Below are 18,288 nucleotides of genomic sequence, written 5' to 3'. Positions count from 1 at the left end.
AGCGATTGGTGTATTAAAAATTGAGTCGAGAGCAGAGTCTTGGTAGAAAGTATTGAAGCTCCATTGAATCATGTGTTCAGTAACAGTTATATAGTAGTGGGCCGGCACTTGGGTATGGCAAAATTGAGGAGACAGTAGAAAAATTGCAGGCGTTTGGAGAGGCCTTAGAGAATAGTTACATAGATCCTTTCTTCCTGCTGAGTTCTGCCTGGCTGCTTTGTGTGCTGTTGCGGTTGTTTACAACCGATTGCTACTTGTGGCCTACTGTTTGTTCTAAATTGGCTGCTTTGTATTATTTGTGTGTGTCTCGGCTGTTTTTTGTCGTTATTTTTTATTGAGTCTTGTTCGCCGTTTCACTATACACCCACTACAGCGAAACCGTTGATTTTAGCAAACTTTTTCATAACAATACGTTTTCTTTATTTAGCCCTTGTGATTCCAGATTACCTGGCATGCGCGTTTGTATACAATACTATAGAAACAGATGCTTAGTTTCATAAATATTTTAATAATCAGGTGAATGTAATGAAAAATGTAGAAACCTGCCGAATTATACCTGATAAAATATTAATAGTGCCTTAATATTTATCGCTCATAAAAATTTTATTTTTTAACTAGCTTATTAGCAACTCCTCTCACTCAAGCTATCTTTGGCAACTACCTAGTCTATCTAGAAGAAATTCTGCTGCTTAGTTTTTGCCGTATTGACAATAATAAGTATTAAAGTTTCAGTCTTATTCGCATATTATTTTAGGAGACATATCAAGTATAAAGGAAATATTTATGAACTAAATTCGTTGCTAAATATATGATCAAAGGGCCATTCTATATATAATGTTGAAATGTCAAATGAAATTGTCAAAATACCTTAATCATAAATTGACAACTCGGACCCGCCCTAAGGCAAAAGAAAAAACCTGAATGACCAGACCACTGTGACAGTAACACTGGCGGGAACTGTGGTTGAGTCCTAAGTGCCACAACCGGCCACGGTACAACCCTTTCCGTGGAAAGTACGCCCACTCATCGAAAAGAGGTAGCCAAACCCCACCATTTCTATATCTGTCAGGGTGGCGAGAACCAACTATCATAACGCAAATTTCTCATCCTCATTTTTAAAATGCCCACCAGGTGGGAAGTTAAAATATCTTAAGTTCTAAGATTGAAATCATTTATAAGCTTTTATTATAAAATTCAATTTAAAATATTCTATTGAAATCTCAGATTATTTATTTTCGCAAAGATACTTACTGAGTCCAACGGAAAATATGCACCTCTGAACATCAAAAGGATAATCTTCGAATTTCATCAAGCAGCTTACTTTCAAGGATAATCTGAAACGAAATTTTGGAAAATTCGTTAGTTTAAGATTTCCAGAACTGAAATTACAGGAACAATTTATACAAAAAGTTTATATCCTTATATAGAACTTGAAGCATGGCAAACTATAAGTTATCATCCAAGTTTATTAAGGTATCAGGTATCTTTTATTAGTAAGATATTGGCATTGAAATGTAATATCTTGTAAATCATTAGTAAAAAAAGATTAATTCAGAAAATCAGCTTAACAGAAGGAATGCACTTACCAGGGACGAATTATCAAAAATACAGATTACACAGCTGCCTAGAACAATAAAAAGGCCTGAGAGGAATATTTATTTCATTTTATACTTCTATTTTATTTACAAGGTCCTCAAGTCTCAAATGTATTCAAACTAAATTGAAATACCATTTAAATTTAAAATATGATTCTTATGATGGTTTATTTTTTTTATTTTTCATTCATTTTATTTTTCATGCCTTCAAATTCAGATAAGCCCAAGGTAATCAATTCAAAATATTTTGCAGTTGGCTGACTGACATTCAAGTATTTAAATAATTTTGAAGTTTTTCTTTTATATTTTATTTAAAATTACTTTTCAATTATTTTTTTGAATAATTTTTAAACCAACTTTTTAGAGAATGACCGATAATTAAATGCTTTGTTTATTAGTTTATTGTAATATTTGTTACTTAAAAAAGAGTTTGTGTAGATATTAAACTAAAATCAATAAATAAAAGCTAATAATAGATTGGACTTTAAGGACAAGAATGGGATATCGAAGGTTGCATTGGCTAAAGATCTATAGAGGATATAAACCATATCTAGTCATTACAGTCATATAATAAACTCTTTTCCATATATTAACCAATTCCAAACTATAACTTGTCTTGGACTGCGTTATCACCTAAATTTTTTTCCTAAAATGTCAGAGATGAACTAAACTGCTGCAGCCTCCAACATTCAAATATTTATGAATCCTCTAAAAGCGTTAGATATTTATGCTTTCATATTTTGATTTTTTGATCCTTACATTTCATCTCAACATCGATTACTATTTCATTAATAATAATATTTGAGATTTATAATTAATCTTAATTATAATAGCAATCGCTTAATTATTATTAATGAGTGCAATAATTTAATTATGCCTTTTTTTTACTTCCTCGTATACGTAGTATAGAAAAAATATAGTTATCGTCAAAACATTCGAACTCGAAATTTTGACGAATCTCCACGTTTTAGTCCTCCCTCAGTTCGAAAAGCACATTTTTGAAACTATCCGTCTGTCTGTCGGTGACAGAGATCACTCAAAAACGCTTTGATCTAAATGGTTGGAATTTGGTATACAGTCTTTACATTAATTTGCAGGTTTCTTTCAAATTTTGACTAAAATCTGTTCAGAGGAAGTCAGTCTGTCCGCCTGTTCGAATATAAGTTAACGTGATAATTACAAAACGAAAAAAGCTAGATGATTGAAATTCGGCACACACATTTACAATCTACAGAACCTATCAAATTTTGAGCCAAATGCAACTACGGGGTGACCGTCTGTCACCCTGTACTTTCAGAAATATGTAAACACAGTAATTCAAAAACGTACTGAGTTGTATATATCAAACTTGGTATGGTGTTTATGACTATAAGGGCAATTTTCTATCACTGTTTTTTCAATCAGTTGAAGAAAATATATCTAAAACACAAATACGATTTTGGGACACTATTAACACATGCCATTCTAATACTAATGATACTATTAATCGCCAAATAATTCGCCAAGTTTGACACGATTGATTCAGTAAAAATGCTAAATTCAAGAGACAAGAGTTAATATTTCGTAATTTTTGTACGCCATTTCATTGTAAGGCGTTCTCTGGCATGACACATTTATTAGAGAGTATGCGAGAAAATTTTATGCTGCCTCTCCCGCTGGTTTAATACTAAGCTTACGTTATTAGTTACTGTACCTTTTATTATAAATCTGCTCTTTTTCTTTAATATCACTTATTAATGATTTTTTTAATTTTGTTTTACATTCGATCAAACGTCTAAACATATTGAATTAAAATTTCCTTATATCATGTGTATCTTCATATTTAACTTAATGTTTATTTAAATGTTGAAAATGAAAATCTGAAAACATATTTTCTTTTGGCGGTTGTAACATTTAATTCGTTTTTGCGAAAGAAAAAAACAATGGAGGAGGATCAATTTTGGTGCCATTTTCAGTATTTATATCTTTTTTAATCAGCTTACGTTTTCCTGCTTACTCAAAAGACAAAATTTCTGATTCGTGATAAGCACTCACGAAAATATCTAATCATATAAAATACACAAATAGTTAGAACCGTTTGCATAACTTTTTAAATTTTTGCTTTAAACAAAATGAAATGAACTGCATGCATTTGCATAGTTAATGCCTCTTCGTTTTCGAATTTATATAATAAAGCATACAGTGATTGTTTAATATTCGGCATTATTTATTCTGTTGACCTTATTTTAGCATGACTTCATCATTTTGCTGGGAGATTTAAAGACGTAGCGATCATTAAAAATGCACACAGATAACTGTTCTTTTGTTTCTTTTTACTTGCTAGTATATTATAAGAAAACATCGCAATCTTAAAAAGTTCCATTAATCTTTTATTTTTAATTTAAATTTTCCGTCTATAAATTGTCTGTCTATGCATTCAGTGATTTAAACACTTCCTGACAAAAAATACTTGTGACGAATACTTGGGAAAATACTAGCTAAAGGAATGAAATGTTGTCCTTTATGCTATAACTGTACATTTGTATCACATTTTGGACAAGAACCGTCTCCAGGAAGTCCATCCTTGGGCATCTGAATACCGTTTGGTTTAGACAATGGATATATATATGTTTCCTTTTCAGACAAAACAGTTTAGTCATGTGGGTTTGCTATTTCACCTCATTGAAACTATTTAGTTCACAGGGGAACACATACAATTGTATATTTGTATCACATTTTGGATAGAAACCGTCTCCTAAAAATCTTTCTGTGTGCATCTGAATACAGTTTAGTTTAGACAAAGAATACATATGTTTCTTTCCCAAACAAAATAATTTGTCAAGATTTTTGCGCTGAGTTATTTCACGTCATCTAAACTATTTAGTCTATTTAGTCGACAGGGAAACGCATACGTATACTTGTATATCTGTATCACTTTTTGGACAAAAACCGTCTCCAGGAAATCCGTCCATGTGCATCTGGATACAATGGTTTAGACAAAGGACACATACGTTTCCTTTTCAGACAAAACAGTTTAATCAAGACATGTGCGCTGGCTATTTCACCTCATCTAAATTATTTAGTCGACAGGGCAACACGTACATAATTGTATATTTATATCACGTTTTGCTAAAAGAAAAAAAAAAAGAAGAAAAAAACGTCTCCAGGAAATCCATCCGTGGGCATCTGGATACAATTTGGTTTAGACAAAGAACACATACGTTTCCTTTTCAGACAAAACAGTTTAGTCAAGGCGTGTGTGCTGGCTATTTCACCTCATCTAAATTATTTAATCGACAGGGCAACACAAACACAATTGTATATTTATATCACATTTTGTACAAAAATCCGCCTCCGGGAAGTTCTTTCGCGTGCATCTGTATAGAGTTTGGCTTAGACAAGGATACATACGTTTTATTTGCAGACAAAGCAATTTAGTCTTCACAGATATGTGCGCTGCGCTATTTCATGGCATCTAAACTATTTAGTCGACATGAGAGCGCATATATAATTGTATTCTGATGATGATTAGGTGTGTGCCAAAAGTGGTGTTACACCGGTAAAAGCTCATAAATAAAATTTTAAAAAATAGAATTTAAATAGCTATCAAAGGACTAGCTATTCAAATTTTTTTTTCATAATCTTGTGTACTAGAAGCTAAAAACAGCCAAAAGAAAAAAAGAGTAGGCATAAAAAAGAAAAGGCGGAGAGGTCTAAATAGCCCAAGCAGAAAAGCCTACATAATATTCCAACAGCATCATTGAAACATAATTTGTAAATAATAAAATTTACCGAAGATAGGCAATTTAAATTTAGAAGAAAAAATTAAAATAAAAATAAATATAAATAAACAAAAAATATAAATAAACATATGAAAAAATAAGTAAATGAAAAAATAAACAAACAGAAAAATAAATATATACAATGGCTCAGTCTAAGGTAGATTCCATGAATCAGGAACAAAAGGCCTGATAGAGTTTTTTTGCATTTTTTTTCCTTGTACTCACTAGATACTGTCCACTTTTAACAGTGCTTGACCAAACCAGGATAAATTATTGTTCAATTTGGAAAATTCTGTTTTCATTATGATATAGGAAATCCAAAATATTTTGAGCTTCTAAAATCAATTTATTATTTAATAGAATTTGGGAAATATTTAGTTGAGGTTTAATAAGTTTTCTCAAATGATGAAGAATAGGGCAATGGAAAATATAGTGTGGAATGTCATCATAATCATTACCACATCTACAACTACAATTTCTCAAACTGAATCTTTTAAGATAATGCGGGCAAAGTCCATGGTTTGTAGTTAATTGGGCTAAATATTTATTGTCAATGCATCTATTTCTTTTTACCTGAGAAAAGATACGGAAAGTAAAGCGGCCTTTTTCATTATTTTCCCATCTTAATTGCCATTCATCGATGAGAATTTTACGAAGACGAGTTTTTATTGTTCTTTCAGATTCTCCCAGGTGATAGTCAATTGCAGGTTTAAGTGAAGCAGCTTTGGCAGCTAGATGGGCTAGTTCATTACCTTTGATGCCAATGTGGGCTTTAACCAAGTAAAATGAAATATTACAATCTGCCAGATTTTTAACATCTTCTACTGAATTATTTTTGGGGTTGAATGTTTGAAGAGCCTTTAAAACACCAAGGCTGTCCATGAATAAATTATAATGCAAATATGGTTTATTATAATTTTTCCAATTTAAAGCTTGCCATATTGCAAAAAGTTCTTCTTGAAAAATTGATTTTCAAGCCTGTATTGAAATTCTTCAATTTTATCTTCGCCCTCAAAAACACAAAAAGTCGCACCAACTTGTTCATTCATTTTCGAACCATCTGTATAGATGGAATGCGGAGCTGTCACTGCAGAAACAACCCACTGTATCTTTTCAATCTTACTGGGGTGAACCCATCTATTTTCATAACTAATCGTTTTAGAGCTCTGAACTGTTTGGCTAAAAATATTGATGTCTTTATGGTGATTTTTTATCCAATACCAAGCGGTTTCAATATCACATATCAGATCAACTGGTTCAAGTCCACTAATTATTTGTAGAGCTGTTGTAGATATTGTACGAAAAGCCCCCGTTATTGCTAACAGTGCTTTGTGTTGCACACTATCGATCTTTTGCCATTGACTATTAGTGCCCTTCCACCAGGCTGCAACTGCATATACTAAAATTCTTTCCAAGGCTCTTTTGTATAAAATTTTGACAATTTTTCGACATAATTGAATATTTATATTACATTTTGTACCAAGAAAAACGTCTCCAGAAATTTAAATACTGTTCCGCGTGTGTCTGAATACTGTTTGATTTAGGCAAGGGATACAAACATTTCTTTTTAAAAATAAAAGAATTTAGTGCGCTGCTCTGATATAGAACTTTTTCACCTCATCTAAACTGCTTAATAGACATGGGAAAGCATGCATGTGATTTTCAATACTTTTAACTATAAATCAGAGTAGTATATTATCGGAAAATATATAAGATACGGTGTGAAACATTTTTAACTTTCAAAGTGTAAACAAAGAGTTTGGGTTCTGCACGAGAAAATCAGTGGAATAATTATGAAAACTAAAAGATCAATGCTAGACAAAAAATTTAAATATTTATGTGACACACATGAAGCAATTCTCGCCATTTTAAATATAGAATCAGTTACTTATTCTGCAGAAAAGAAAATAATTACAGCGTGAAGAAATGAATCAAAAGCAAGACTAAATCGTAAGATAACGTGCAATTAGATATCCAACTGCCTGACATCGCGTGATATCGTATGATTTTAGCTTCGCGTGATTTGGATTCATTCCGTATATATTTGAAAGAATATTTGTCGGATTCAGTAATGCGAAATTATTATAAGCCAATATTGGTGAATGTTTCATAAATTAGTAGCAACATGCAATTCGTTTAGTGCATGCCATTCATTTTAATCACACCTATCAACAGAAAATTGTCACTTTCTTTTATACTAAGTATAAAAAGAGATAGTAATGTAAACATCAAAAAAATTTTGACAAATCCCACAATTTAGACCTTTAAGAGTCCAAAAAACACATTTTTGGAATTATGTTCATCTGTCTGTGAATACAATGATTCAAAAACTCTTGATATAGACAGGTGGAATTTGGTATATAGACTTGACACCAAATTTGATTAATTTTATCAAAATAAATTTGATAAAATTATCAAAATCAATTTGATTAATTTTATCAAATTTCGAACAAAATACCTTCAAAAGAAGTATGTGTGTCCAGCTGTCTGAATACAAATAGACTTGGCAAAAACAAAAACGTACAGAGCAGAATAGATGAAATCTAGTACGCATGTTTACTATATAAAATGTCGATCTACATCACATTTTAGGTTTTAAAATGTAGATCTGTTTCAAAGTTGACGGTCTATCTATGTTTCATATGCATATAAACGATAACATTCAAAAATGCAATAACTTACATATATGAAATTTGGTTCATAATTTTAACGTCTAAAGTGAACATTTCCATCTTGAAAGAAATCTCTCAAAAATATCAAACATCTTTCGGCTTGTACTTTTATATTCATGTACATGTAATAACTACAAAACACAACTACTTTAATGAATAAAAATTAATATGTAATCTTGCGGTTACCATTATAAATCTTCGTCATATTTTAGTTTTAAACGATCGGAAAACAAGACGTCCAATGTATGCATTCAGTTTTCGGATATTATCACATTACAGGGATTAAACACATAACAGGGATTAACCTATTAAGAACGTACTCTAAATTCAGTAAAGATGCTATACTCATGTCAGAGATTACATTTTGTTACACTGTTCACCAGCACCATCCACTATGTATGACCTTACTTAAAGAGTAAACTTTTAGCGGGAATGTAACACCTTTATTAGAGAGTATGTGTGAAAGTTTTGAAGAAGTTCCTCCAACTAGTTTTGATTGTGTAATATACCCCTCGGCAATGCTAAAGAGTTAAAAAGCAACCCTTTTTTATGTTACTTCCTAACTGCTTGCTAAGTTTATAAATAAAAAAGATTTTAATTTTATGTATTTCAGTAGCATTTCAGTAAAAGTTGAAATTCAAGATCGTTTATGGCAGTAGAAAAAACATTAAAAAATTTCGACTCTTATATGATAGCCAAAAGGGAAATAATGACCCTTAGTACAATTAAACATTCAGGGAAATCATGGAAAAATCTGTTGTTATTTTTAATTTTAAAAAATAATATAGTTTTAAAAATGACATCTCACGGGATACTTCCAAAAATATCATAACACAAAATTAAATTTCACGCCGTTTCGAAAGTTAAAAAATTGCTTTTTTTATGATACCAGTTTAATATTTAAGCAATTCACAAGACAGATAAAAAAAATTGAGGCCACAAAATCGCGAAATTTAGAAGATAGACGAATAAGACACTTAAGTTATTAATAATGCCATGATGCTATAAGGTTGTTTACATTAGAAAGGTTCATGCACACAATAAGTAGAACTCAAGAAAGACAATTAAAATAACACGGCTTAAATGTTAGACAGTTTGGTAGAATCATGGACATGAAGTTATATCTAAATGATTTATCTGAAATCAAATATATCCAATATTCCCGGCGAGCCAGCTAGTTAAGGAAAAAAAAAAGTGGAAATATAATGCCAAAAAGGTACCATGATAGTAGTACTATAACAGCACTATGATGTCATGTGAATTGATTCTATTGGGATACACAATGAAAAGAACAGATATAAGGCTATTAAAATTTCACGGCTTTGATATCTGTTTTAATTTGATGCTTAATATATTTAGCTACACATAGGACATTTAAATGAAAGTTAAAATTATCTACTTTCCTGGCGAACCAGCTGTTCGCCGAAGGCAGCTATTTATTGAATAAATACTTATTATTTTTCACGTAGCATTAATTGAGGCATAAATTTAGAAAGATTCTCACATAATCTAATTATGGCTCAAATTCATGGAATTTATCCCTAGGTACTTATTGCTTCAGAATCAGAACTCTTATACTCATATTTCTCAAAGCATGACTAAAAACGCATAAAAATGATAATAATATTGAATAATCGAACAAACACATATTCAAGATGATATCTGTTACTCTAGAATTATGATCGCACAATAAAATCAAAGATATATTGAAGAATTACGAGTTCTTAAGATCGTATTATAAGAATTATAAAAGCGAAAAATATCAACACATTAAATAGTTATTTTCTTCTCTATCCTTCAACTAGTAAAATAACGTATGTCTTTGAATGTTATTTCAAACTAATAATTTTGTATTATATTTAACTCAAGTTTCATCTAAAGTTTTAAAGTTATATATTTTTCCCTGAAATAAATTAATTCAATAAACATGTCGGAAACCTTTCTGTTCGATAAAAATATCCGTCTTTGTTGATTTTGAAGCCAAGATGGAAACTGGAAAATGACGGTGAAGGTTTCGTTCTCTCAAAATAAATGTCCGGAATCCAGAAGTATTTTGTACATTCGTCGTTGAATGTTGCAAAAACACTTTTGTTCAGTCTGGTGTCGTTCCATGCTGTGTGGAGATATATGTGTAATCGAAAATCCTAAAAAATACAATTAAACTATATATTATAAAGTGTACAAAACATCAAAAAGTATAGAAATACCTTTTTTTACTCTTTAGATAAAAAATATATAATAAGAATATATAATATAATATAAAATACATAATACAATGTACAGAATATCAAAAAAATATGAAAATCCTTTTTTTCTCTTTAGATGGGAAAATATATAATATAAAATACATAATAACGAGTACAAAATATCAAAAAGTATGAAAACTTCTTTTTATTTTTTAGATAACAAGAGGTTAAAATATTAAAATGCCTTTTTATATATATGAAATATGTCAAGAAATATCAGTAAAAGACAGCAAACCTCTTATTGGACATGGCTTTAAATTTGATAGGTGTCTATATTGTAGATGTATGTGTATGCTAAATTTTATCCATCTAGCTCTCTTCATTCTGTAATTATCATCTTAACTTATATTCGAACAAGTGGACTGACAGACTTCTTGTGAACCGATTTTGCTCAAAATTTGATGGTGTCTATATAATAGATGTTAAATATATATATCAAATTTTATCTATTTAACTCTCTTTATTCTATACTTATCATGTTAACTTATAGTCGAACAGCTGGACAGACAGACTTCCTGTGAACGGATTTTGCTCAAAATTTGATAGAAATCTATAAATTAGGTGAAAAGACCATATACTAAATTTCATCTATCTAGCTCAAAGCGTTTTTGAGTTATCTTTGTAACAGGCAGACAGATAGAAAGACGGAAATTTTCCGAGAATGCATTTTTCGAACTAGTAAGATCAGAAATAGTATTTTTCAGTGAGATCAAAAATGTGGAGACTCATCAAGATCTCGAGTTCGAATTTTTTGACGATTACTAAACTTTTTCTATACCGTGTATACGAGAAAGTGAAAATCGTTCATACACTATGCAGCTACCATACAGAAACTTTTTTTCTTGCTAATCATGAGTGATTACTCATAAGCTTCCTTTTCTTACTTTTAATTTATTATTTGAATATTTCGATATTTTTTATAATATTGTCAAATTATATGTACACTTGTACGTATTTCTTATGATAAAATAAATTATTGTTTGCAATTCCAGCTGTATAAAGAAACATTTTTTTGCCATTTTGGTATTTTTTTTAATTTCAATTTATTATTTGAATATCTCGATATTTTTTATAATATTAATAAATAACATGTACTTTATTGTTGTATCAATTTATTATGTACTTTTCATTTTCTTCTCAAAGGAATTCTTGTGGCAAAATAAACCTTTCATTTACGATCATAGCTCTGTGCGAAAAATTTATTTACCCACTGTATATATATATATATATATATATATATATGGTTTGTTTATCTGTTTTATGTAATGGTTTGTTTCATGGTTGTTTTAGCCAGATGATCAAATAAGAGAAGTGTTAATACAATTAGTATACTTGCATGTCTTTGCTTTTATTCATTTTCATTTCCTTCACAAGGATTTCGTGTGGCAAAATAAACCTTTATTTACTATCATAGCTATGTGTATATATATATATATATATATTGTTTTAGTCAGGTGATCAAATAAGAGAAGTGTTAAAGCAAATAGTACATTTGAATGTCTGCCAATAATCGACAAACTAAACACAAAAAGCACTATACTTTGCAAGTAACCGAAAAAAATCAATTAAGTAGCACACCAACTATGTCTAGTCAGACAAACATTATTTTGACGAAGGAAAAGTAAAGTGTTTCTCCATTCCTCAGTCATTAAATCTTTTAATTAAAGTTAGGATTTGAAACCCTTGTCCTTTTCGACGGCACTGTTTCTTGTTTTATTATTATTATTATTATTTTATTTTTCTATTTCTTGTTCCATCAATTACCAATCTTTCAAGAAATAAGTACAGGAAAGGAGAGTAAACAATCCATGAGATGATTAGGGGCCTCAAAAGTTAGTTATGATTGAAAAATGAATCTTTGATGGCCTTTTGTTATGAAAGCTCCATCAGCCGATACAATGAGGAACAAAAATCGGCAGATGCTTTGTAAAGATATATATTACTTCATACAATTTTCGTGTCAGACAAAATCTTCAATGTAGGAAGAATGGATGTATTTTAATATTTAGAATTTATTATTTGTCCGTTTTTAATTTGTCCTAAACAATAAGGATTCCGAGAACCAAAGAAACATTTCACTGATTTTGATTTCTAGTATCCTCTTAAATGAGTTTTTATCTTTCAACTTGCTATGGTTATCGAATCTGAAAGCTAATACTGCTTCTGCCAAAGCATAATGAAGAATTTTCATGCTACATTTCCCGCTCTATAGATTTATCTATTTCGATTCCTTCGCTTGGTTAGAGGTTACATGTCCGCACGCCCAACTAAGTTTTCTTTATTCTAAAAGCATAGCAATTAAAATAGTACGAACAAAGCAAGAAATGTGGAAATTTATTTTGCAAAGAAAGGCGAAAAACAAATAGTCGAATTTTTGCATGTTTTAAATGTGACTTTGTGTGTATTTTTATTTTTTTTTTCTTCGTTCCTTGAATTTCCTGTTAGCATAATGTTAAAAAAAATCGTCGATAATTCAAACTGATTTCAATAATTCAAGTTTCAAATTTAAAGTTATGGAAATAATAATTTTTATTTCTGAATTGTTTTCGTTTACTATGAATGGAAAATATTTATTTATTGAAACCATTATGTTAAAATTTCTAAAAAAAAACTGTTATGGATATTGTTATAATAATTACCGTAGATTAGAATAAATCTATTAATTATTGATATATTAATATTTACAATTTTTGGTTTAAAATATGTTATTTTCTCTTGTTGTACTCATTTTTACATATATTTTTTATGAATTTAATTATAAATTCGAATATTTATTGTACATCCAATAGCTTCGAATGGGTCTACAATAAATATTAGAATTGATTAGGTCCCATTGTTTGTTTTTTCAAAAACTGGATCAATTATATTTCATTATGGATGAAGTATAAAATACTGGTTCAAAAACATATACTAACCATGTTTTCTTCATTCATTTCATCAATATCTACGATCGATATTTTTATATAAACTGGAACAGGTTTCCCTGGTAAAAAAAAAAAAAAAAGATATTTGTTAATTTTTCTTTTTCAGATGTCTAGAAGGCGTACACATAAAAATATTATCTCTTGTAAATTCATGTTTATTTAATGATTAAAATGTACGATCGAATCAATTTCTATAAAACTCTAATCAGCGTCATTAAATAAAGCAGATTAGTGATATTTTGATATATCTTTAGTATAAATTCTTTCCATATCTTAAAATACCTTGCCTTATGTTAAATGCTTCCCTTCATGCCTTTTTATACATTCATGCTTATTTAGCAATCTTCAAACGTGCAAAAATGCTTAGCACGGGTACACAAGTACTCAAGTCCATTTCAATCATTCCAAACACACTTCATAAATTTATTTTTTTAATCCGAAGTTCATTTTACAGGTTGATGAAATGCAATTCGAATATAATGAGTACGATTTCTCTCACAAATGCATGAGAGAAGTTGCACGCATCTGCTAGATAGCATGTTACTTTTGGTCCTGTGAGTAAATTGTATTAAGTAATAATATAAATAAAATGAAAAAAATCTGTTTAAATGAACTATTTGGAGCAATTTTATCGAAGAAAATGTAATTCTTTGTTTCAGTTTTCTGTTTACAAACACTGAAATGCTTTAAAGTTTAACCTTTTTCGAATCAATAATTAGCTTTAAATGTTATTGTGATAAAGTCCATTAATCTTTTAATTGTTTTAATTCATAAGGCTTTTAATTGATATTACCCATGATTCTTTTAGATGATATAGACCATTATTCATATAGTTAAAATTGCCCATCATTCTTTTAATTGATATAAACCCTTAATACTTTGACTGTTATAATCCATCATTCTTTTAATTGATTTTACCTATTATTCTGGGTTAATTGATATAATTGATAATCATTTATGTGATATAGCCCTTTATTTTTAAGTGATATAATCTATTATTCTTTAAATTGATAAGGCCTATTATTGTTCTAATTGTGATATAACCCATTGTTCTTTTAATTGATATAACCAATTATTCTTTTAATTGATATAACGCATTATTCTTTTAATTGATATAAAAAATTATTCTTTTAATTGATACGGCCCATTTTTCTTTTAATTGTGATATAACCTATTGTCCTGACGAAAATTAAATTAAAATAAATTTTTTCTTTACTGGGTTTTATTATTTTTTTTGTAAATATTTTTCATATCTCTTGCTATTTTTTTTTTGTTGTTGTTCCTTTATCATATTTTTTTTATATTTTAAAATAAACTTCTGTTACTATATAAGCACTATAAAACTTTGTAAAATTCATCTTATCTTTACAACGCCTATTTAAATTTTGTTCAAATTACTACCATCATCATCACTTCTTTAAGTCTATTTCCCTCCATCTTGATGAAATTCTCTCCTTACTGAGTGTCTATTAATTAGTCAAAAACAAGGGGTTGCCATAACTCTTCCAGTTTTAGAATAAATGAATATAAAGTCATGGGAACTCATAGTTCATGGCTTGGACGGGCCCCACCAGAGAAAATCCACACAAGATAATTCAATTAATCAGCTGCTGTTATCTGCTGGAGCTTGCGTTATACTTGCTATTACAAAATGTCCCAAACGTTTGGTAATGAGGTAACCTGCTAAGTTACCACTATATATACATTCCTGTTGAAGCTCTTCAATTATTGTCAATTACTCCCTTCACAAGGTGCAAATCCATTATTTAAGCATAACGAACTATTAAATATTTTACATATGCAGTTGGATTTTACATACTTAAAGCTGGAAGACAGACCCATCTATCTAGTACGTTTATCATTTCTGTTATTTCTTCTTTTGTGATTTTGGCCAATTGTGTTTTTTAACTTTTTTTAACAATTCGTATGCTAAATTTTGAATCGCACTGTAAAACTTCATTTTAATTTTCGAATCCCTCTTAGTTTAAAATATACAAAAAATAAGAAAACCAATTCAAGATTATTTTGACTTAAAACCTACACTAAATATTTATTCAAGCATTAACGTATTCTTAATATTTTATTCCACTATTCAATTTTTGAAAATTTTTAAGAATTTTTTTATAGCAAATTCAATATATAGGTAATAAAAAAGAATCCCAATTCATTTCAAATTAAAATCAACATTAAATATTTATCTTTATTCAAGCATTAATATATTCTGCATATTTTATTCAACGATTCAACTTTTGAAATTTTTTAAGAATTGTTTTTTAGAAAATTCAAAAATTGCGATTTTACCTTCATTACTTGGAGCAATAAATCTTTTGTAACTATCAGGAATGAAATCCTTGCAGTAACTGTCTCTGGGAAAAAAAATGTAAAAAGAAATCAGTTTTTCAAAAAATATATATACATCTTAGACCTAAAGATTTAACTTAAGACTCGGGTAATTCATTATTAAGTCGATTTCATCAATGATTCAGATTTTTCTCTGATCCCTGCGATTTATTATGAATGTGATTCTCTCTGTGCTCTTAACTGAAATTATTCAAAAATTGGTAATTAAAGATAATATATATATATATATTATCTTTTGCATGAATCTAGCATTTTTTATTCAATTATTCGATATATGAAATTAATCCCTGGCATGCGGTTAATACACAAATATAAAAATCTTTATATACCTAGGAAATCTTTATATACCTAGGATACCTAATATTATATACCTAGGATGTCTTTTTTTCTAACGAATGGAACCAAAATTTGATATGGAGCTACAATTGTGTTTGCAAAATTACATACCAAATTTAATTTATTTAAATTAGTTCCTTTTTATAGTTATTGTGTTTACATGCATGCGAAAATAAGACCGATAGACAGTCAACCCTTTTACAAATGTTGACAAAGAAAAATTGATATGGATCTATATTTTAGATACTAACTCTTGTGCTAAATTTTATATATATTTCTCTTTACGTTTTTGTAGTTATCGAGTTTGTACTAGTTATCGTTTTGTAGTTATCGAGTTTGTGGTACTAGGACATGCTTTCTACAGAGAGGTTCCCTCATAAAGGTTTTCTTTCAAAATGATAAATTTGGAATTGCACATATACCAAATTTCATCTGTCTAGATCAAAGCTTTTATAAATTATTATATTCACAGATAGGCAGACAAAATTTGAAAATTGAGGAGGAGATTTTGGGGGGGAGGAGGGTGTAGAGAAATCTGAAAATTTTAATTCCACAAAATCTCACGTTCGAGTGTGATGTTCAAGCAATACTTTCTTTTTGTACTACTTTGTATGCTAGAAAGTGAAAATAGAAATATATGACCTAAAAATCTAAATCTATGTTTAAGATAAAAATTTATTTACTCAATAAAAATAAAGAAATAAAAGAAATTAAAAAAATGATGCTTACGGCTAATGAATAATCTCCAATAAAAACTATTATATAAATATTGCATAATATTGAAATTTATATGTTTAATCAAAGAAAGAAATTTTATTAAAAAAACACTTACCCTAGCGTTGATGTTAAATGATGGAGATTAAAAATAAACAAAATCTTTAGAATGAAAGTCATGAAAGCGAGAAGAGAAGCAGACTTTAAAGAGATGAACACTGCAACTTCTATGTAATTTAGAAAAGTAACTACCGGAACAATAATGAAAGCGAATGCATTGTAAAACTCATTTTTGCACTCAACGCAGAAGTGTTTCCTTGGATACTTCTAAACATTAGTTTTCCACTAGGAAAAGGACTTATAATGAATGAAAATTATACGTCTTTGGAGGAATTTGTGTTTACTTCTGTCACTTTAATTTTTTTCTACTTTTGGCATTTGAATACTAATATACAATTTCAGCTTTTCTGAATACTAATATACAATAGCGGAGAAAATTTCAGAAGTCATGTATAGCTTTCTGAAAAAGTACATTTTGACACAAACACTTAGTTTGACAAATGTATTCGTATTTAGCTCATTTTGTACAAAAATGAATTAATTTGTTGTTTAAATGTGATCTCAGATTTCTATTTTAAAATGTAAAAAATGAATTAATTGTATGTAAATTTGAAAGAATATTTCTTGAAAATTATCCGGCATGACATTTTAAAAAAACATGCCTTTTTAATGTCTAAAAGTGACGTTTTCAAAACTATTGGTAAAAAGATGTCGACATCTATTCAAATGTTCCATTTTGACTTGACTTTGATTCATTTCTATTCATTTAAGTGTTTTTAAAAATTCAAATGTAATATCTTTGGTAGATCAGTTTTCTCTTAAAGGAAGTGTGATCGTAAATGCGATCGAAATAACATAAATTCAATAAATATGAAAACCACCAAACCAGCCTTTCTTTAATTTACGATTAAACTTTTAACTAATGTCAAGGGCAAATGAAAGTATCCTGTGAGCGTAGAGTGCCACTCGTTGAAAAAGGTTAATATCTTAGACAATAAACTCACTTTTAGAAGTCATATTAACAATAGTAAAAAAAATTCTAGGCTTAAGTTCACATCATTATCCCACTCATTGGCAGACGTACCCTCACCCTCCACTAAAGAATTAAATATTATTATACAAATTAATTTTAAGACCTACCCTCACTCATGCTGTTCCAATTTCGGGACTCGCTGCTAAAACCAACCGAAACAAAATTCAAGTTTTACAAAATGAAATTCTTCGTATCATTACCAATGCACCCTGGTTTATCCGGAATGATATTTTACACAGAGATCTTAAAACTCCAAAACTGGATGATTTCATCAAAGAACTTTCAAGAAAATTTTTCAGCCAACTCAAAACTCATGAAAATTCCACAATCAAGGAGCAAATTCACTACGCCCGCTGCAATGTAAAATACGCCTTCCCTTACTCTACTATAAAATTGACTTTGCCACTTAAACCTCCATAGCTTCCTCCGAAATTGAAATTGCATCTAATGAACTACTTCAGTTTTCACCTCAAAACGCTTTTAAACAATCCTTCCTCTACTCAACCGACGCATCAATGGCAGATTACTTCTGTTTTTCCTCTGCTATTTATTACCTCAAACTGAGTAGAGGTGTCTAGGCACTAAG

General features: G+C 29.4%; 1 protein-coding gene across 1 annotated transcript in view; it reads right to left on the bottom strand.

Annotated features, from left to right (window-relative positions):
- LOC129971822 (uncharacterized) overlaps positions 1-18,288 on the bottom strand; it is a 47,214-nt gene that overhangs the window by 12,890 nt on the left and 16,036 nt on the right. Inside the window, exons 3-5 of the mRNA XM_056085798.1 lie at positions 6,578-6,775; positions 5,930-6,230; positions 1,322-1,334 (exon numbers count right to left, since the gene is read on the bottom strand). Coding sequence (XP_055941773.1) covers positions 1,322-1,334; positions 5,930-6,230; positions 6,578-6,775 — 512 coding nt within the window. The remainder of the gene's footprint in view (positions 1-1,321; positions 1,335-5,929; positions 6,231-6,577; positions 6,776-18,288) is intronic.

Source organism: Argiope bruennichi, chromosome 6, assembly GCF_947563725.1.
Source record: "Argiope bruennichi chromosome 6, qqArgBrue1.1, whole genome shotgun sequence".
Taxonomy (NCBI): Eukaryota; Metazoa; Arthropoda; class Arachnida; order Araneae; family Araneidae; genus Argiope; species Argiope bruennichi.
This window is presented reverse-complemented; position numbering and strand designations above follow the sequence as displayed.